Here is a 21,260-nt window from a genome sequence, read left to right as displayed (position 1 = left end):
GTTTTAGGAAATTTAATAAATTCTTCAAATACATTTTCTTTTCAAGGTATGCCTCAAAATGCAATTAAAAAGAGCATCAAATATTGACTTGATTTAAAATAGGAATTAATAATCTTTTTTTTTTTTGCACCATGTAAAGTTTCATCTGTTTGATTCACTGTTATTTTTTTTAAACATCTTAATTCTTGGAAACCTAAAGACATTCATTGTTTAGTCATTTGTACAGAAGAATTGTTTACTTAATTGTTCTTCATTTTTCCACTTGCTGTGACATCCGTCACGCTCGGCCCGGTAAACTACTGAAGAAGAAATACCACAAGTTTACATGCTCTCAGTTTGCTTAATCAAGAAACTATAACTTGAAGTGATCTGAAAAAATGCTGGCATGGACATGTAAATGTTGATAAAATGTGATTTTGACTGTTTGAAAGCTTAGGTAAACTTAAACTAAGAGTTTGTTGTTGGGTAACCTTGAATATTACTGTCAAATTTAGCTCTAGTTTGACTTAAACATGTACTATAAAGTTCCTTTTTTAAAACATTTTCTACATATTAATAAAATATTAAAATACTCTCATTTGATGACTGTTTTTCCTTCGCTTTGTGGCTGTTAACCATGTTTTTGTTTTTGGCAAGTGTGCAGAGGACTACCCAGGATAATTTTAACATGCATGTACATCAGTTACTTGAGTAAACTCGTATCTAAAGTGTCAGATCTCACAAACATTCTTCATCTCAATATAATCAGGGGTACAAATAAACAAATAAATGTGTGGTTCTTCAAAACAAAAGCACTTCCTGTTTGATTCAGTCACATTGTCAACATTACATTTTCTTAATCTATTACTATTTTCCTTGAAAATAAATATATATTTTCATTTATTCTAGGGCTTCACTGTTGTAGAAAATCCAGCAGTGATTATATATATTGTGAAGACGGTATAATTTGGCATTGATAGTCTCCTCACTCCTTTCTTATCTGTTGGTGCAATCCTCCCAATATTTTTCATCTTCCTTTTCTTTGTCATGTCATCTGTGTCAAAAATGCAGGTCTATGCAAAAGGCTGAATATGTTATCGACACTGAAAATGGTAATTCCTGACACAATGTAATATTGAATACTCAATGCATTCCGAATAGCCTGTTGCAAAATTAGTATCGCATTCCACTAATATCAGGATTATGGTACACTCTGCAGCCGATAAGAGTGTCTTTTACTTGCTTAATTAAAGAGATCAGATTCTCATGAGATAAATTAAAATAATCATTTTACTTAATGAGATAAAACAATGTAAAAAGTAGAGTAGATGTCATGTGTCTGAACAGAGAATCGTACTTTCTATCACTGCTGCCTTAAAACATGACCAGGAGTTGGAATCAATGACAAATATTTGGTGCATGACCAAATTGCTAAATGTTTAACAAGAAATAGAAACAGTGACTTACTGATAACATAAATTTCTTAAACTCTAATTTCAGTCAGTTAAAATGCAAACACTTAGCTGTTTATGTAGCTCACACAGAGAACAATATAGTATTGATTTAAACACATAATACTTGTAAACAGTTTTCAATAGATTGTATTTTTGTCTTATTGTCTCATATAAAACCTTATAGGGGTCAGACAGGTTGTTATAAATCAAAAATAATGAAATTCAATGTATGCTCATGCCAGTGAAAATACAATGTTTCTGCAGCTAAATCATTTTTGATAAATTTAGCTGAATATAACAGAAAGGCAGTAAATAAATCTAGCTTTAATTTTCTCTTTCTTTCTTCTGTGCTGTACAGGTTTCTAATAATAGAAGAAAACAGCTAGATCTTATAATTCCCTCTGAGGTAATTACATTAAGGCTTTTTAAAGTCTACTTTTTCAATCACTGTAACTGAAGATTATTCATCAGACAAATATTGAAAATCCCGTCAAGTTGGGGAATATTTTCTCAGGTCGGAAAATTGTGCACATCTTTCAGTAAATACACGCAATACACTCTGCCACATTTTTCATTTTTTTTAACAGACTAGATTCTCAAAAACCTTTATATCAGCAAATTTAGATGCATTGTCTATTCATGGCATGTTCCAATTATCCACTAATTATTCATTCAGGTGACTGGTCAGCAAAAACAACTTGGTAAATAACTATGCTTTGTGAAGTTTCTGAATAAATTACACTAAAACACAAAGAAATAAGCAACACAGCAGTTGTTCTGCAATAGCAAAGGTCAGAGGGATTAGCTGATTTCTCAAAATGCTTCACAAAACCAAATGCTGTACTAATTGCAGTTTTTAGATTAAAAAAGGAATATCTTTGTACTTTGATTCAGTTCAACAATACACTATTGATTTCAAGGCGAAATAAAGGGAAATAAACATTTAATAAAACATTTCCTTCTTCATGTTAAGAACTGAGACAAATTTATGTTAAACCTTCATAATTCTTCATAAAGGCTAAAAAAAAGTAGGTTATTGCCTCAACTTGAGCACAAATGCAGACAAAGCAATCATTACCAATTTGAAATATTAAAATGTGATGATCAAGGTTGGAAAATTACTCAATTTATCATCAGACACAGAGAAGACTGTAACAATAAATCTTCCAAGTACTAGTGAAGAACTATATCTCGGACTTTTGAATTCTTCATATTTTTTTAAAACACATTAGTAAATGGTGTTACCCAGGGTGTGAGTAATTAAGGTCAGGGGAGGATTAGTTTACAAAACTATCAAGGATTTCCCAAGTGAGTCATTGTTATGACCCATGGAGAAGCTGTTGGACTCGCCCTGCAGTCACAAAGAAAACTCTTGGCTTTTGTATCTCTCCTTCGCTCCAGTCAGGCAGATCTCGGCGCATTTAACAATCACTGCTAACTGGTTATTATTTGTCAAGATGTATTTGAGAACAAACCAAGTTGAAACACAATTGATTAAGCTCATACCATAAGATTGCAGCTATGGTAACACAACACCCAAACTGATTTATCTGGACTAATCTTTGAAAATGAACCAAACTGAAATTTTTGAATTCACGTCTCTTGATTTCGTTAAATCAAATTTCCTAGGATTTTCATTTGCAGTAAACAAATGTCATAATTCTAGAGCCATAGTCTGGCTCTATAATTGTGACATTCTAGAGCCCCACATAAATTCAATCATTTATGTGGGGCGCCAAGTAGCTGCTTGGTTCATTTATGCCTTTGACTGCCTTGTCATCTTGTTATTCCTCCGAGGAACATTACCTGACAGTCACTGAAGCTGTAAGCAACATTAAATAAGTCCACAGTGGCTGTGTAAGACATAAAAAATGGTGCTGAAAAGAGGAGACATAGTTTCATGGTCTTCTTTTCCACCTGAGCACCTGCCCCCCATAATGTCTGTGCAAACCACTGCTGATAACCACTTCTGGTATTGATCTATAACTAACATAATGCAGAAATAACCCAACTTTTTACTAAATGTTACCAGTATTATGTCAATGGTGTTATTTATTTTTTAATATACTTTTAAGCACCTTGTTTTGCAGTATTATTATTGCATCCAGCAGGTGGCAGTCTTTCCTGCTACACCCTTTAACGTCACCCATCTTCTATGTATGACAATAATCTCTAGTATTTTTTAATGTATTTTTAATTAACATCTCAAACTCTTATTTTCTAATGAAACCAACCTATGCTTTTGTGCCATTATTCTTTGTGGTTTGTTTGACACAAAAACAGACCTGAGCAGCATTATACCTACAGTGAAAGATGTTGGTGGCAGCATCATGCTTTGGGGCTGCTTTTCTCAAATTTTTCAATACAGATGAAATAATGAACTAGTTGTTGAGCCAAAACTTTTAAGGCTTTACAACAAAGGCAAAGGAGTTAGGCAATATCAAAAAGCCAGGATGTGGCAATCTGATAAACTCCTAGTACAATAAAAACTGAATATTGTTTTCATTCTAAAGGTGTTTCAACAACATATTATTGAGAACATGCAAACTTACTGTTTGCAATCAGACTGTAGCAAGTATGGCTTTAAAAATGCAGAAATTTGAACAAGGATGTGGATAAATGTTTGCCATCCATCATTTGTTGTTTCTGGGTAGGGCAGAAGGGTGAGGATTTAAAAATGTTCTATAAATATTAATTAAAAAATAATAAATTGGCCAATTTTCCTAAATAGTGTATCTCAATGTAATCTGAATTACTTACGCAACCTTACCACTTCTTATTCACCAGTGAAGTTTCCCGGACAGACTCCAGTTAGTTGTTTTCTGGAGGAAGCTAACCAGCCAATCGTGTGTGGTTGCTAGGTAAAAATAATAAACATTTGGCCAATCAGCATCGCTAAAATCAATGTCTTTTGGGCGGTCAGAACGGTGCCCCTGTCATAGTAGATGCTCGATAAGTTCTGTGTTGCTATGGTAATAAAGTTAAAAATGGCGACAATGGCAGCAGAGGGAATCTTAAATCCCCACCTTGAATGACAATGCAGATGATTTTACAGGTAGTCGGTAAGCTACAGCTTCCGTCGCTCAGTGTGCTTTATTAGTTTTAGCAACCATATTGCTCTCTTTTTCGTTGTTTAGTTTTTTCTGTTAATCAGCTGCACAACATTGCTGTGTTTTTATGCTTACGATGCTCTGTTAGCATAAGGCTAATGCTACTCTGGATTATTGGTAACATTTCTTTCTTTTAATCGGTAATGTTAATTTTGCCCTTGTTGCCTTGTTTGAGTTTCTTTTGCTATTATAAAGCTAATATTTTGTTGATCTGACGTTTGCTGGGTCAGATGGCCCTCCTGATGTGGTGTTGTACAGGGAGCCGCCTGTTTGCTGACTCAGATATTTGAGCATATCAATATTTTGTTGAGTGTCTCATTGTCAGATAAATCCAGGTTTTGTTTGGAGTTGTGGTTGCAGCTGAACCTCGTTAAGTCCTTCTACTTTTGGGGTTAAATTATGTGAAGGGCCATAGATATTTCATCCTGTAACAGTGTGTTTTATATCTTTATTTTTTTAAGTAGAAATGCCTCTGGTGTCATTAGTTGATTCTCTTCAGATTTAATTGAGATTAGCCTATTGTTTGTCTAGAGTTAAACTTACATAGTTTGGTGTTTTACACAGGTTTGAGTCTGACTCAGTGTTAACGGGTAAAAATAAACAGTAACTAATTGCTGTTACTGCATATAAATATAAACAATTTAAAGTTAAATTCTTTATATTTTCCAAGTTACTGAACAGACATTACTTTTAGCTTTTATGTTTTTTCAGCAGCAAAGAAGTGTCACCTTGCTTATGATCATTTGCACCAATATTTAACACATTTACTTATCCACTACTCATTGTGATGCAGTTGCTCTGTTGAGGTGCAACGTTAATAAAACTGTGAACTTTGGCATGCCAAAAGCTACAAGAACTAATCCATGTGGAAAAGTAGCTCTAAAGAACATTTAAAATTCATCAGCAGTTTCCCTACATAGAGAAACATCAAGGGCTTAAAGCCATTTTACTATGACATCCCCACTGGAAAAAAACAAAAACAAAAAACATTTAATCAATTTACCATTTTTGCTCCAACGTACAACATTGGTTTCAGGCTTGGAGTATTTGCTTGACATATACTCTGGTAAGAAAGTTGGTATCTGAGACGAAGAAATTAGGACGTGTTTCGTGTTATTTTGGTTTTGCATAAAAACTCAATTTACAGATTCAATAAAAAGAGCAGCAAATGACTTTTGCGTCTTTGCAGCAGTTTTTCTTTCTTTTCCACGATCTGAAAGGATACAGTCAACATAAGGCCTGCTGTTCTTAAGCCAGTCAAGTTTCAAAGATTTGGCATTACTGGAGCCTCAGTCACTCTATTTAAGTAGTTTTGCAACCTAATTGGACCAAATTATGATGCGGTCTCTGGAGAAAACACTGAATTCTAGTAATTCTGGAGATTCTGTTTATGATGATACAAAATCCTTTGGAAATGGTGTTTTATGACAAAAGTCTAGCTGGTCAAAAACCTCCAGAAACTAAATAAAAAATTCAATCTAATATGTATAAATCTAATCCAAAATGTAATTATTCATGCATCCTGACTAAAAAAGATCAATAATACAGAACTAATTTTGGAAAATTAGATTTTTGTGCAGATGCATGAACAGCTTCTTATATTTAGCTCTGCATGGTTAAAGAAGCAGGGCTCATTTATTTTATGCAAATCATCCTCTTGGTTTATTCCATCATTTTTTTAATTTACTTTTTTGTTGCTTTTCATCAGCAAAAAGCACACCAGTTCAGTTCTGTCCATCTGGTAAAATATCCACATCTCTGGACAGCATTGAACACAGAACTGGCCGTGATGTGAGGCTGATGAAAAGCGGCGTTGTGGCCCACCCGCAGCCTCTTGTGTTCTCCCTGAGTCTCTTACATCTCACTGAGCCCAGAAAGTTAACAGGCCATGGCAGTCATCTGAATAAGAGGGAGGTGCAGCCCAGATTTCCCAGTTAGGCTCTCGCTGTGATGGAGCTGTAAACACTGGGGCATAATTGGGCGACTGGCCGGTGAGCAGCTTGATTTTTATCAGACATTTATTGATGCTCAGAGTGCTGTGAGTTGGAATGGGAAAGCATGAACAGACAGGGCCTCTCATAAATCACAGAAACAAGGGAGACATGAAGATTTGCCCACTGACAACTTCAGTGGGGCTGAAAGTGGGGTTGGGATTGGCATGCTGGTTAACTTCATGCTGTTTATGCTTTCAGAGGGACCTGTATTCTTATTGTTATAATGGTTTTATTCCAAATGAAACACTGGTAATTAAATTTGTCAGCATATTTGAATATGTAAGACCAAAGAGTGGCTAGAGCTCCTGTTGCCCCCCTGGTTTGTTTTCACGGTTACCTTTAATTAAAATCGCTGACAAACACTCATAATAATTTCTACTCTGTGTTTGCGAGTTGTTTACTTTCTGCTGCTAGATTTAGACCAACTAAAAGGCTAAAGCTATCTCTAAAAGTGTCACACTATGGCCTCCCTTTAATAAGCTGACCTATAAATCTAGACGTGAGCTCATGACTTTGTGCTTAGATAGATGTAGAGCTTGACTACATAAGAATTAAGAAAAGAATAAAAGAAATTATTTTCTTATTTCATTTTCATACGTCATTTTTAGATGATTAAGGAAAGCAATGCATTTTTTCTTCATGATTTATTTTTCCAGCCTCTCATAACATCTTCCTCACTTGCTTAACAATGCTCCACTAAGATATTCATTGGGTGAGAATAAGATACATACATTTTGCATGAGAGTTGTTTATGTCATTGTAGTAAAAAGTTGCTGGAAGGGAGACAATATAATAAGCTCAGATTTATTTAAATATTGTAAGACATTGCGTGCGTTGTGTCAAGATAGTTTTCATCCAGTGGCAGTATTCTTACAAAGAATTCATCCCTCTTCAACCTTTTTCCATTTTGTCACATTACATCCACAAACCTCAGCAAATTTTGTTGGGATTTTACATGACAGATCTTTTTTTTTTTTGTCTGAAATGTTGCTATTGCAAGAAAGTTGCTGAGTTATCAATTGTGCGCTGATTATTGTTAACTGCAAACATGCAGCCATAACCTGGTGAGCCAGTCTATCAGTCAAACCTATCTGACAGGAGAGCAGAAGAAGACTGTGGTTGATGTTTAGACCTTTGCTGATGTAAATAAGATGGGGGTATAAGATCGGCTTCACGTACAAGTATCGGTTGGTCACCGATCTCCCAAAATTACGGAAATCGGCTGGGCTGTGTGCTTTGTGTTGTTCTTCTGGAAGGTGAACCTCCACGCCAGTCTTAAGTCTTTTGGAGTCTTAACAGGATTGTTCTGCATTTAGCTTCATCCATCTTCCTGCCTACCCTGACCAGCTTCTCTATGTTAAAGAGAACATGAAAGTACTGCCCACATGCTTTCCTTTGGGAATAGTGTGTTAAGGGTGGATGTTTGTTTTCAGGCCATACTCAGCATTTTCCACCTAGTTGAGATCCTTTGACCAGATCATCTGACCACGTCCACGTTTGTCATATCTGCTACAGGGCTTGTAGCAGCCTGCTAGAAAAAAAACATTTTATAACTTTGTTTCAAAAATGGCATCACCCCTAAATAAAATAAGATTTGTGGCGTGTACGGCAAAACGTTATTACATTCTTTTCCACCTGAGCTGGAGATTCAGTCAATCACTGAAGTTTTTCGGGAATCACCATGGGCCGCTTTGCTGATTCTCTTATTAATGCTCTTTTTGCCTGGCCTGCCAGCTTCGGTAGAAGGTGATGTGTAGCTTTGCAATTGTGGCTATCTCTTCTAATTTTTAGATGTTGGACTGGACAATGAGCCTTTGAATGTTGTTTGGGATCTTGCTTTATAGCCTAACCCTTGTTTCTCTGCAATTTTAACTCTGACCTCTCTGGTGTGGTCCTTGGTCTGCATCCTTCTGTTTTTTAACAAACTTCTGAAGTCTTCATATTAGATGTTATTAATATACTTTTAAAGAAATCACACAAGTGATATCTACTTTCAACATCACATTCTCGATATTAGTGACCCTGGTGATTTAAGTAAGGGCTTAAATCACCCAAGCTTAAGTTTTTTTAACGAGAAAAGCTGATAGGGCGTTTTAGAGCTCCATCAACTTTAAAGATGGTGGAGCTGCCTCTGTTATATCTAGAGGCAGCTGGTTGCACTGAATTGTATTTTGGATGCCAGAATGCCTGACATGCGTACCACATTTCGTATAAGTCTGTAGCAATAAAGATTTTGGTTGTCGGGGCAAAACGTAATGTAATGATAACATTTAGGCCAAGGGGTATATTGAAAGGCACTAGATTAATCCCTACTTTAAGAGAGGACAAGTTCAAGTTGATCTCCTGAACTAGAAGGCTGCACTTTTGTCTGCATTTAAAGTATTTTGTGCAATCTGCTTGCTAATTACAGCGTTGAAACAAAAAACCGTGTAACCAGTTGCAAAACTATTTATTTTATGTAGAGAGAACTTTCACCTTTTTTTGTCCAGGCAATGCATCTTCACAAAAACTTTGCATTTACTTTTGTTCATTTTTAAAATCAATTTCTATAACCTAACCATGACCTACAGCTAACCATTATCAGTACATTGCCTAACCCTAAATCTAACCTAACTCCTGACCCCAAAAACAAACACTTCCTTTATACATGAAGCTTTGGCTTTCGGTCCCAAAGACGCAGGTCCTCTCAACTTTTAAAAAAAAAAAAAGGACTGTACAAGATGAGGAATGCTAAACACACACGCACTCAAAAGAAACAAGACAGGGAAGTGCATTCATGTCATAGTTTATTGTTGTATGACCACATAAGGTCATTTTGTGGTTTGTTTTTTTTTTTTTTTTTTTTAGACTGGTTATCTTCCTTCTCAGAAACTTGAGCCAGAGTCTGTTTTCAAGTGATGAAGAAAGAGCAGTAATACAGGGCAAACATGTTGCCTTTCTGAATGCACACAGAATAGCTTATCTGCTGCATTTTGGTTAGTCATTTTTTCCATAGGTCTGTATATCCTAGGAAACCCTAAACATCAACACCTCAACAGTGTGACTCTACAATCCCACAGGACATTATTTTCCTGCTTCCCTGTCTGGAAATGAGAGACAAGCAACGAGGAACTTGAAAGGTCTTTGTTGATTGATGGTCAGCCTTTGCTAAAGAAAAATACTTTCCACTCCTCAAGTGGTTTGCGTCTCTCTGTTTATTTATGTAGCCAGGGTATGAAATCAAGCGTAAGAAAGCTGCGTTTGTCATGTGAGAACTATGCTGGGATTCTTATGTAATAAAATGCTTAAATAGCAGTCTGACTTCATGTGCAACAAGGAACCCCTTGTGAAAACCTTCAGTTGACATAGCAACTAATAGCTGGATTATGCAGCACAAGAAGTAATTCCTTATAAAGTGAAAACATGCGTTTTCCCACCGTGTTACCTGGATTCAAACATTTTGCACGGCTAAGTCACTCGTCAGGTCTGTCCCTGAGGAGACTTTATTGGCCGAGCCATTCCTGGACACTTGTCAGATCCCACTACAACCTCATTTTAGTCACTTTTCATTAGCACTCACATACAAGAACTCACAGAAGCACTCACTGTTGGATCCTTTCTGGCTCAAGTTAGTGTGTTGTCAGAGCCAGACGGTCGCTGTGATCGGTACTGCTCTCTTACATGGCCCAGTAATTTCATAAGCCTTTAGTTAATGCTCCTGGTAATGTCACAGCTACTTTTTGCCTTTGCTATTGTGCTTGTCTGACCAGTGATCCAACATAAGCTCAGTGGTCTTTCCTGTAATTTGTTCAGCCATAGACCTGTGTTGGATAAAAGGATGTATTATTTGAGCTTTTCCCTCCTAGGTGAGATCCACTGTGGAAAACCAGATGGCAGCTACACCCATTATAGCGCCAGGTCAAAGCAGTATGAAGTGAGAGTAAGGTTTCACAGAGGAAATGGGACATATACAAGAGGTCAGTGCAGTAAAAATTGAGAATGCAGTGTTCCGGAAAGTAGGAAAATGTATGGAGAGCTTATTTTATAAGAGTAATACTGTTTCTATCAAAGAAATGGTAAAATATTGTAAACTATATCCCCCATGAGTAACTGGATAACACTTATCCAGTTGCTCATTCTTACTGCCGAGAGCAACCGAGTAGCATCTAACATCCAGAACTTTCAGAATCAAACATTCAACTATCTTTACCAGATTAAATGTCTATCCATGCATACAGGATGACTTCAGCGCACTGGTTTCCGAAGCTGGAAATGGGATCTACACGTCTAAATGATTTTCATATAAAGAATTTCCATCAGGGGAAGTGTTGCTCTGCCGAGGCCATTAATCAACTCTTTCTCGATATGACTGGACACACTCAAGCCTTAACAGCTGTTGGGCTGGGCCTAGTTTCACTGTGAACACACTGCCAGTCAGGCAGCACCCTCTGGGCTCGTACTGCGCATTACTGTGTGTGCGTGTGTGTGTGTGTGTGTGTGTGAATGGCTGAGAGTCAGGCACACCTGCAAGATGTGGTGAGACTTGCCTCATCAAATCTCTTGAAACCATGCCCTGCAGACACAGAGGAACACACTGAAAGTTCACTCAGTTGATCAGGAAGTAAGCTATGTGTGTATTTATTTATTTTTGTTGTTTATCAGATGAAGTGCTGCAGACAGTACATTATCGCACGGTTGCAGCTGTGCTGTGATCATGCTTCAGACTTTATTTGAAGTAAACAAAGAAACCATTTGTTAAGGGAACTGTAAACAGTTAAACTTTATAGCCTGGAGATACTTCTTGCAAAACTATTTAAACGTCTGCAGCTTTTTTTTTTTTTTTTTTACCATTTTGTTACATTGCAGCCATGTACTTTAATTTGTGTAACTGGAATTGAATGTGAAACACCAATACAAAGTGGAGCATTTTGGTAAAGGTTACAGGTTTTTCATGCCTTTTATTTATTTATTTTATTTAGATTAAATACCAAAAGTATGGAGCACATTTTTTATTTATCCCCCATAGATTAATACTCTGTAGAACTATTTTTCTCCGCAGTTACAGATGGAAATCATTTAACATAGTGTGTTTAATGTATTTTCCAGCTTTGCACGTAAGGATTCCAAAAGACAGACAATTCTTTTTTTATAAATTAGCACAGCATCAGTCAGACTAGATGCAGTTTCTGTAAATACCAGTTCTCAAGTCAATAGGATTATCAAATACATGTAGATCTGGACTTCCACTTGGTCATTTTAAGATGCTGAAAGTCTTTGACATGGACCATTTCGATGCATGTGCATTGATCAATGCCAAAAAGTTAAAGTCTTATCTGAACAGAGACGTAAATATTTACACAAGCAAATGGAAGTTAAAGTTTGTGCTTTTTAATTCAATCAAAATATGGAAACATTCAAACAGCATGAACACTTTTACACCGTACAGGCTAACACAAAGCCGCTTTTGAATTCACTCAGGCTCACATTGTACATTATGTGAGCAGATTTACAGTTCATAAGTCAGAACACCAAAGCTCAAAGGCTTTTCCTTAGAGGAGGAGAGATGAACCCCTCTGTGTCCCTTTCTTACTTGAATACAAAATCCTATTTTGCTTGACTGAGCTAAGAGAGAGCATTGACCACAGTGCCACAGGCAGAAAGTCGAGGTTTGTGCGTATACACACTTCACATGACATGTCACATTCATATCTTGCTTTCATCCGACTCTTTCACCTGCTGTTGTTCTCAGCAGCATGACCGTTTTCATTTCCCTTTTTTTATTTATTCTCGATTTAGGAATTAGGGATGGGTGGACTCTTGTTCTGTCATTATGCAACGTGTCTCCACCTTTCCTGCAACATATCCTGGTGTTGCAAGGTCTTCATGTCAGGTAATGTAACGCAGTAGGGGAAGTTTATTTCTAACTACTTCCATAGAGAACTTTTGTGCTTGAAAATATAAGATTCGTCATGAATTTGCTTAAGCTTTCTGGCTGATGTCACCCCGTGCTTGTTATGTGGGGAAAGTATGGCGACCGCAAGAATCCAGCACCATGCAGGAAACATAACCATAGACAGAGGGCCCATTCTTACACAAAGTGGGCAGGGACCAAAACACACACACTCACAGAAAGAGGAGGGGGAGGAGGAGGAGTACGGAAAACACGGGTAGAGAGAGAGAGAGCAAAACAGGAACAGAAAGTGAAGACTTGTCAAGATGTTTGGGTAAGAGGTTCCAGGACTGAACAGAACACAGCAGAAGCCAGATGCTAAACTGAAAGGAGCAAACGTCTGAGCAGCTGACTGGATTAGACAAGAGGGGTGACCTGACCTGCTGCCACAGAAGCATCTGCGGGGTAAGATGCTGCTTTTAAGCACTTCTTGAATGCCCATAGCTTCTCTAAAGTAGTTCTAAGTGATGTATTTGAGTTTGTGAGACGACTTTACAGAAAGCTGACGTATCTAACTCCAGACTCCGTTAAAAAAAAAAAAAAAACAGTTGTTTTGACTGTGGTTAGACACAGCAGGATGTCTGACAGGTTGCAACAATGTGCTGATGAGTTTTTTCCTGCCTTTGAATTCTCCAGAATGTCAGTAACAGAGCCTTTTGGGCTTTTTAAACAAAAGCTCCCAATAATGTGTAGCTTGAACTGAAATGCTTAACTTTCAGTGCTTGAGTGTATATTTAGCTATTTCAAAGAATGACAGCTTCCTTTACTTCTCACTTCACGAATGTCCTCAGACTCACTCATTTCACTCAGTTAGGATCGAGATCACGCAAGCCGGAAGTGTAATGGTTCTGCTTAATATTACTTCAGAATACCTGAGAAAAATAATTATTTTTTTTGTCGACTCATGTCTTCTGGAACAAAATACTTTCTTTTGCAGTTGACTTGAAATCAAACATTCACATACGTCGACCTTATAAAAATATGCGTAGATCAAACTAACATCTTCATGCAGAATTACTAAAATTATTTCTAGTTGCTAAATACCAGATACATCTTTTTTTTCTTTTTTTTTTACTTTCCACAAATGTAGAAGTCCTTTAGTATTTGGAAGGACTGTTAAAAATAGTTTGCACTAATTTTGACTCAACTCCTCCTCACAGGACTGGTGTGAGTCAGGTTTGTAGGCGGTCTTGCTTGTACACACCTTTTCAACTTTAACCACAATGAGTGACACTATAGGCTTGAGGCTTTGTGACTGATTTGGTTGAAGAAGAAATGTTGCTGTAATATTCCCAGGTGTTGTTCTTTCCTTTTGAAAGGCGAGCTTCTATTTTGGGAAGCTCACCTGTCCCTCCTGCAAAACACCCTTTTGGGGTGATCGTGCAGCCCTGATTCTTTCTCTGTTGGATGGGTGTCCTTAATGTCTTTTGGAGACATTACTCCAAAATCTTTATGTTGCTTTTGAAGTGATGTTTTCTTCCTCTCCGAGTGTAGACGGGACTTGTGATCTTGTGAATAATGACACTATGCAACAAGGTTCAGAATCTCATAAAAATCATTCCATCACGTCATTGGCTTTTCTGATTTGTTTAAGCATATAGTAATTTTAGGATGTGTAATGTGGCAAATTTGAAGAAAGAAAGAAATGATTACAATTACATTGGTAATATATAGAATTATGGTAATCCTATGTGACGGCAAACAGGCTAGGTTTTATTGGCTATAATGTCAAACAGTGAGAACAGTTCCTAAATTAAAGAGCAAAATGTCCAAGCCCTCCGTACTTATCGATGGTGAATAAAGAGGGATCTGCTCTGACTGTGTGCTCAAGGGCAAATCATTAAAGATTCCTGCGATGCCTTCTGTTGCTGCTCTGCCTTGTAGGTCACACATGCTCCCTAAAAAGCAGCGGAGGGCCATTTCGGTGCAATCAAAACATTCTTCTCAGCCCCTTCCTGGCTTTGTGTGCCTCAGAAATGATCTTTTCCTGTGTATCAGTTGCTCAAGGAGAGCACGGTGTCATGAGAAAGTGAAGAGGCCACTTAAAGTCAAGAAAGGCATCTTGGCAAGATAACTGGAAAGACATGATGTGATATGGTTAAAGGCCAGAGTTGACTTTCAAGTCTGAATGTTTTGCTTAAATTTGTGCTTCCATAACGTCACAAAATAAAACCTCGGATAAGACTGTCATTCTCACTGCCAGTGGCCTTGGTTATCTAAGTCCAAGCATGAAACAATGTAAGCAGTTTTAAAATAAAAAGTCTAACTGTGTATACAGCACAACGATTGTTATCTTGTCGTAGAAACAAATTGAAAAAGTAGGTTCAGATTGAACTATCGGTTTTCTTTTAATCTTCTGATTGTCCTAACAGCGTTGGTGTAGTGATCTTTTTTTTTTTTTTCTGGTAAAGAACTGAAGACTTATTCATTCCATTCTCTGACTTTACCCAATGATTCATTATTTGCTGTCTTTGTTACGTGACCAGACTAAACCAACACCTCCCCTAATTTGTGGCTTCGTCTCTCCCACGAACACACGGCTCTGTGAATTTGACTTGTCATGTTTTTAATGTGAGTAAGGTTCAATGCACACAAATGTGCTGCAGTTCTATAAGACCCATCACAACATGTACCAGCAGCCAATTATCTTAAAAGATGAAGCAAAGACAACAGCAGCACCCACGTGTAGGGAATTTTATACGTCCAGAATTAGCACAAGTTTTTTTTCTTTTTTTTTTTTCTTCTTCCCATCCACTGCTGTTATTAGTAAGTTGAGTTCATAAGACAAAAAAATTCCAGAATGACATAGGTTCTTAGTTTAAGGTTTATAGTACAGTAATTTAAGTCTGTGGAAATTAGGTGTCAGCATAATACGTTAAAAGGAAGTGCTGATTTGGTTTTTCTGATGTATTTCTCAGAAATGGTGAAACTGTGTGTGAGCTGTGAATTACTTTTAGTTGTGAAATTATACATCGATTTAACCATGGCAACAGAAGATGAATATGGCTGGATAAACTGATGGGAAAACAAAGAGAAATACAATCCTAAAGGACGCTTTTGATCCAAACTTATGGATTCTCGTTAAACTTTCACACCAATGTGATTTGAAACTCTGGCAAAATGAAAGACGAGTTGATCACGAGGCTTTTTTTTAAAGGGTGAAACTAAGTTTTGTCTCAAATTTGGAAGTCAAGGTACAAGAATCTGGATGAAGTGTGATAGTCTGAATCCAGTTTTCTTGAGAGTAAATTATAATTTTCCACTGCTAATAATGATATGGGAATCCAAGTCACATGTTGCCTTTGTGTCAAAGTTCCTTAAAGGGGAACTCGCCCCTTTTTCAGTCAGTGCACTCATCTAGACACACAAACCTAATTTGATGGCAAACATGAATGTGCACATAATATCACATGTGCACATTCATGTGATATTATGAAATACTTAGAAATGTGTTTGTTTGATTCTAAATAAGATGACGCTCCAAAATAACTGCAACCCAACTATTGTCTTTTCTTGAGATCTCCGCTTGTGTATTTAGACACTTTAAGTGAGCGACTTCCTGTTGAGCACATGAACTCGGGTTTGTGGGGGAAGGTTAGTGGCTCTCTGCGGATAAACGTATTTCACACATGAGGCGTAATGCACGTTGACAGCAAAGCCAAATCTATTTGCTCTCCTCTTGCAGGTGCATCATCGCCTCTCTCTCTCTCTCTCTCTCTCTCTCTCTATCAGGAGCAAGGTAATGTGAGGTGAAAATCTTCTGCCCTTCCTGCAGCCAGAATGCAAATAGTATTGAAAGCGACGGAGCATCTAAAAGAGAACACTTGAGTGAAATGGTGTTTGAAACTACTTAAAAAAAACAATTTAAACAAAAGATGTTGCCTCAAGGGGTTCAGACTCAAACCGTTTCATTACAAAGAGGAGCAGTTTGGTTTCTGTGCCGAGTTTAATTTTGCACATCCGAAGCAGAAAGTTCTTTTTTGAAGAGCTGCTTAATAAGTTAAACAGGTCAAATGGAAGCAACGTGTTTCGAGGGCAGATTTCACTCCTCCGCTGCGACGGGAGCCATTAGTGTTGTACGGTTGAGGAAAAGAACTCACTCCTTCGCAGATTTATTCTGCCTTTTTGTTCACATTTAAAGCAAACGTTTCGGATCATCAGATGAGTTTTAAAGTCAGTCAGTGATATTCTGATTAAAGCTAAAAATTAGGCTTTGGAAGTTTAATTAAATGTTTTACGGGGGGGAAAAAAAGACATCCAAACCTGTGTGGAAAAAAAAAAAATCCCCCCCTAAACTTAATACGTAGTTGTGAAGCTCTTTGCAGAAACAACGTCCGTCACTCATTTGCAATGACTGGCAGAGAGTCTTTTTTTGTGAAGAAATTTCAGACCACTCTGTGTTGCCAAATTGTTTTAATTCAGCCGGACAGGTCGGTTCTTAAAAATGAATGTCTTATGTGATGAAGCCACATTATCTAAATCAAATTAACAGTAAGTACAGATTTTAAGTAGATGAGTTTTAAGCCTTAATTTAGAGTTGCCTTTGATTAGTAAGTGAAACATCAATCAACGTACTTCATGTGTATTTGCTTGATGATTTTTCATTAGGAGGTTTGACGTGGAAATGTGCTATACAAATAAACTTGACTAGTCAAAGATTTTGGAATGGACATGCTGGTGTGCTTTGAGTTGTGATCCTGCTTAATACCTTAGTATAAGATCACAGACCTGATATTCTTCAACAAGATTTGGTGCTAGCAAGAGAAAAAAAAAGAAAAGGTTCCACTTCCAAGTTGTCCAAGTCCTTAAGTAGAAGATCAACCTCAGACCATCAAACACCATCTCTGGGTTTTGATTAGATGCTCTTTTTCTCAGGTCATGTTTGTTTGTTTGTTTTTTTTTTTTTCCAAAATTTTCCATTTCTGGCTTGTAAAAGTTTTGTCTCTTCTCTTTTGTCTTGTACTAGAACAAACTTTATCTCAGGAAAGTTCCCCACTTTTGGTGTTAGTAGATGTTTCTCATCTGATGTTGCATTTGGATGGACCAGGACATCACATCTTTCTTTTTGGGATGTTTTGTCACCTCATGCTTCAAACAGACTGGTTTGGTTTAAGTGATTTCTTGATTTTACAGCTTTTACAGTAATCAGACCGCAGTTTGGCCAGTGAATCTGAACCAATCAAACGTGTTAAATCACACTTTTAAACATAAGCAAATATATGTTTATATAGGGAAATTATAATTTTTTTCTTTGATTAAGCATAATCATAAATTGGAGGGTATTTTAAATACTTGTGAGACAAAAAAAAAAGGTCAAACAAGAAATCTGTAACAAAGCAAAACAATTTTACAGCACTATACGTCCAGAAAAGTCTACTTTAACAAGTCTCACTCTGGCCTTTCTGCCCTCTCTTTCCTAGTTTCCTCTGACACTCTGTCACACTCTCCATCTCAGCGGGACTCTTTGGAAGATTGGTTACCTCTGTCTCCCTCTCGCCTTCCTTCAGACGCAATCTCCCCTCGATTTTGTCCTCCCTTTTTTCCGCCTTGCCTCCGTCTTCTCTCAGCGGGACCCTTGAAGGGATCTGTCCTGAATCCTGAATGACTTCTCTGCAAATTTAATGAAAGAAAAGCTGAACAGAAAAAACGATATTCTAAGCTGACATTGACAAGAGGAAGGGGAGCAGGAGTGGAGATGTTTCAAGGCAGAAAGATGGATTGGAGTCAGGGAGAGCCAAAGAGGGTAGAAAGATAAGCCCCGTCTGCCTGAAAGCAAATTTCTGTCTGTGTTAATTTGACTTTTCTTCTGTTTGTTTCACAGCCTCAACAATTCAGCAGCGTGACAAAACGAAACCGCAAGCTAAAGGGCAAGAGGGCTTGAGAAAACAATTAGAGGAATGCTGACCTGCATAAACAAACTCAGCTTAAGATTTTTTTTTTACCCCCCCTCCAGATTAAATCACAACAACAAGGCAATTTCAAGAAAAGACACTCCTACAAGCAAGCAGTGTTTTGGTCCTTATAAGAGCAAAACAGACGCGTTCTAACAGCATCCGTAAGGTGAACGTCCAAAGAGGAACAGAACAGCACAAGTTTGGACAGATTCGTCACATAGAGCAGTGCCTCGGGGTAACTATCTCATCTGGGATCTTCACGAAGAATGAGGAGCATGTGAAGTTCATTGTCAAGTCACTGGAAATCTTTGTGCTGATGGCTGATGAACTGACTTGTGCTCAGAGAGCTACATGAGATATCAATCAGCTTTTAATGTTGAAGCTACTCACTCGGATGAGTGGCGCAAGTCGGTTATTTCGGTGTGCTGGCAGAGTTTCTTTTTTATCGCAGTATAGACCTCTAAGTCTCTGTAAAGCTTATTAAAACGTTTCTGGGAGTCCGACTCAAGCAACTGAGCTCCGCAGGCCAAACGTTATGGAAGGGAAGTTTCAGAGTGTCCAGGATTTTTTCAGCTGGCTGTGGACCTTGGCTGTGGACAAACACAACCAGGGGGTCTACAACACCGTCTGCCTGGTCATCCTGCTGACGCTTCCTCTGCTGGTCATCCTCACCGCTGTGGTGGTGTGCTGCCACTGCTGCTGCTGTCGCCATGATGGCAGCTGCTGCTGCTGCTGCTGTGGAGGCTCTTCGAGGTCGGCAGGGAAAAAGAAAAAGAGTTCCTCCAACAGCGAGGACTTGTGGATATCCGTAAAGACTGGACCGACGACTCCTGATCGGGTCGCTATGGGAATGGTGTGAGGATTACGTCTGTTCAGGATTACCGCACTGGTGCCGATCAGTAGTTGAAAACTCAGACTTGTTTGGGATGTGGATATCGTTCAAATAAAAAGAACTTCATATTGTCGTGGGCATACACACGGCTGAGACGAGTTTGTTTTTGTATATAAATACTTGTCACTTTGTATTCACATGATGCTGTGTGTTCTGGTTTTATGACAGTGTTTACAACATTTTTATGAGCTTTTTTTAGTGCGTGGTACATAAAAAAGAAATATGCAGACTGAAAAAAAAAAAAAATATATGAATGCAAGTGTGTCTGTGCAGCGTGTGTGTGTCAGGTAGAGAGGCGTAGAGTTATTGGGAGAACTTAGTTCTTAGAGCTCCCATGTGAAATTCAATGCATCCATATTTGGGAGAGGGAGCAAAGGAAAAGTCGGCTCACTGCTCAAACAGCTGTACTAGCACCCACTTTTCAGAGTGCAGACTGAGAAAAACAGCAGAGATATCCCAAATGAGCCCTTATTTTATTACTTTTTAAAAACAATTGAGTATTGTTTAATAAAAGATATGTTTGTCCATACGTTGGAATCATTAGGGTTCTCACATTAACGGAAGATGAAGAATAGAGGCAGTTTGTTATGCAAGAAAACAAATTGAAATAATTTGCTTTTAGAAACTCACTATATACAGTGTGTGTATTATGGCTCTTTTTGGATTTGAAGCTCTGGAAAAGTAAAATGTCATTTCAAGCTAATATGTCAAGATATAGAAAAATAATTAATCACCAGTTTGGGTTTTTGATCGATGCTGTGCGTTTCAGTGCACTGCAACTTAACGTCTGCAAATGCAAGACACTGCCTTCAGTGCAGAAATGAAATAAAAAAAAATAATAATTGAGTTTGATGTCAGGTTAAGGGCACTATACAGATAAAACAGTTGCTCTTGCATAGAAAACCTTACAGAAGCACTTTGGAATTTAGACAGCTACTAGGCATTATGACCACAGTTATGTCTGTTATGTATATATGGACATTCAGAATATAGTTTTATTAAAATTGCTAAGCAATCTTTTGTTTTACTACTATCCCGAGTTCCCTCAACTCTTGTGTGTTTATATATAGACAAACATGTAAAGTAAACAAGTTTTTTTTTTTTGTTACATTTCTGAAATACAGAAAATTTAAACTTTATTGAAATTGTATAAGATTTTGCCACAATTTTTTGTTTTTTTAATTATTGTAGCAACTTCTTCAAAGGCTAATTAAGCAGAAGTCTGTCTGCAGCGTCATCTTTATTCATTAGCTTACTCTGACACCAAGTTGGAGGCCGGCTCCTCTCATTACAGCTCACACAGACAATATCCCATGTGGAGAGCAGAGATGTCTCTTCTGCTTAATTTTTGCTGTATACAAAAATCCTGTAAAAAAATAAATGAATTAATTTAATCCTTAGTACGAATGTATAATGTCCAGTGAAAATCAGTGCATACGGCATCTTTAGTTTGTGTTTGTCAGAGAAAATGTGTTTGAAGTTTGCAGAGTCAGTTTGCATGATTTGCATCCTTACCGTGGGAGACTTTTTGAGGCAGACTTGCGATGATCACAGACAAGCTGTTCTGTTTCCTGTATTAGTGTCGATATCAGAGCAACGTCTTTTTTTCTATCTTTTCTGTTTGCACACGGCTTATTTCACGTCAGTATTCAGTTACAGGCAATAACAAAGCCAAATGCCATAAATGTTTGCGTCTCAAGTTATTCATACATGAATAGCAATAGTTTTACTTGTTATACATATTCCATTTAAGTTGCAACCTATCACAAGTGTCTGCTTATGATTGTGTATTTTTAAAGTCCCTCTGAAATGAATGTCCATTAAAGTTTACAGGTCACATTTATAGCATCACCTGCAAATAACAATGAGGGAAGAGATATAAAATGAATCACCGTTAAATGTTCTTTTCTTTTTCACTTGATCAGACAAAATGGACCTATAAAGATGGTTTTATGTCATTATCTGCTAAGAATGTCCGTTTAATTTTCTGAGGGCTAATGAGTTTTGA

The 21,260-nt window shown here is 37.5% G+C and overlaps 1 protein-coding gene and 1 long non-coding RNA gene across 8 annotated transcripts; one reads left to right on the top strand and one right to left on the bottom strand.

Moving 5' to 3' along the window:
- The first annotated feature begins 4,357 nt into the window (after positions 1-4,357).
- Positions 4,358-20,629, top strand: kiaa0040 (KIAA0040 ortholog). Of its 7 annotated transcripts, none has more exons than XM_015044653.1 (2): positions 4,358-4,495; positions 18,420-20,629. In XM_015044653.1, exon 2 carries the CDS (start codon positions 18,896-18,898, stop codon positions 19,217-19,219), a length of 324 nt encoding a protein of 107 aa, XP_014900139.1. In that variant the 5' UTR covers positions 4,358-4,495; positions 18,420-18,895; the 3' UTR covers positions 19,220-20,629. The 7 variants fall into 7 exon arrangements, with proteins under 7 accessions (XP_014900139.1, XP_014900137.1, XP_014900141.1 ...); XM_015044651.1 differs by having other exon boundaries at positions 4,360-4,495; positions 18,288-20,629; XM_015044655.1 differs by lacking the exon at positions 4,358-4,495 and adding an exon at positions 10,381-10,493.
- On the bottom strand, positions 13,558-15,316 carry LOC106954853 (uncharacterized). Its single transcript, XR_001426439.1, has 2 exons — positions 15,084-15,316; positions 13,558-13,811 (listed from the first exon to the last, which is right to left on the bottom strand). It is a non-coding gene; the product is annotated as an uncharacterized LOC106954853 (long non-coding RNA).
- Positions 20,630-21,260: the final 631 nt, after the last annotated feature.

This window comes from Poecilia latipinna, unplaced genomic scaffold (genome assembly GCF_001443285.1).
Source record: "Poecilia latipinna isolate Pla-1442-1.1 unplaced genomic scaffold, P_latipinna-1.0 Scaffold685, whole genome shotgun sequence".
In the NCBI taxonomy this organism is placed as follows: Eukaryota; Metazoa; Chordata; class Actinopteri; order Cyprinodontiformes; family Poeciliidae; genus Poecilia; species Poecilia latipinna.
Note: the sequence above shows the minus strand (reverse complement) of the source record. Positions and strands in the feature narration are given on the sequence as shown.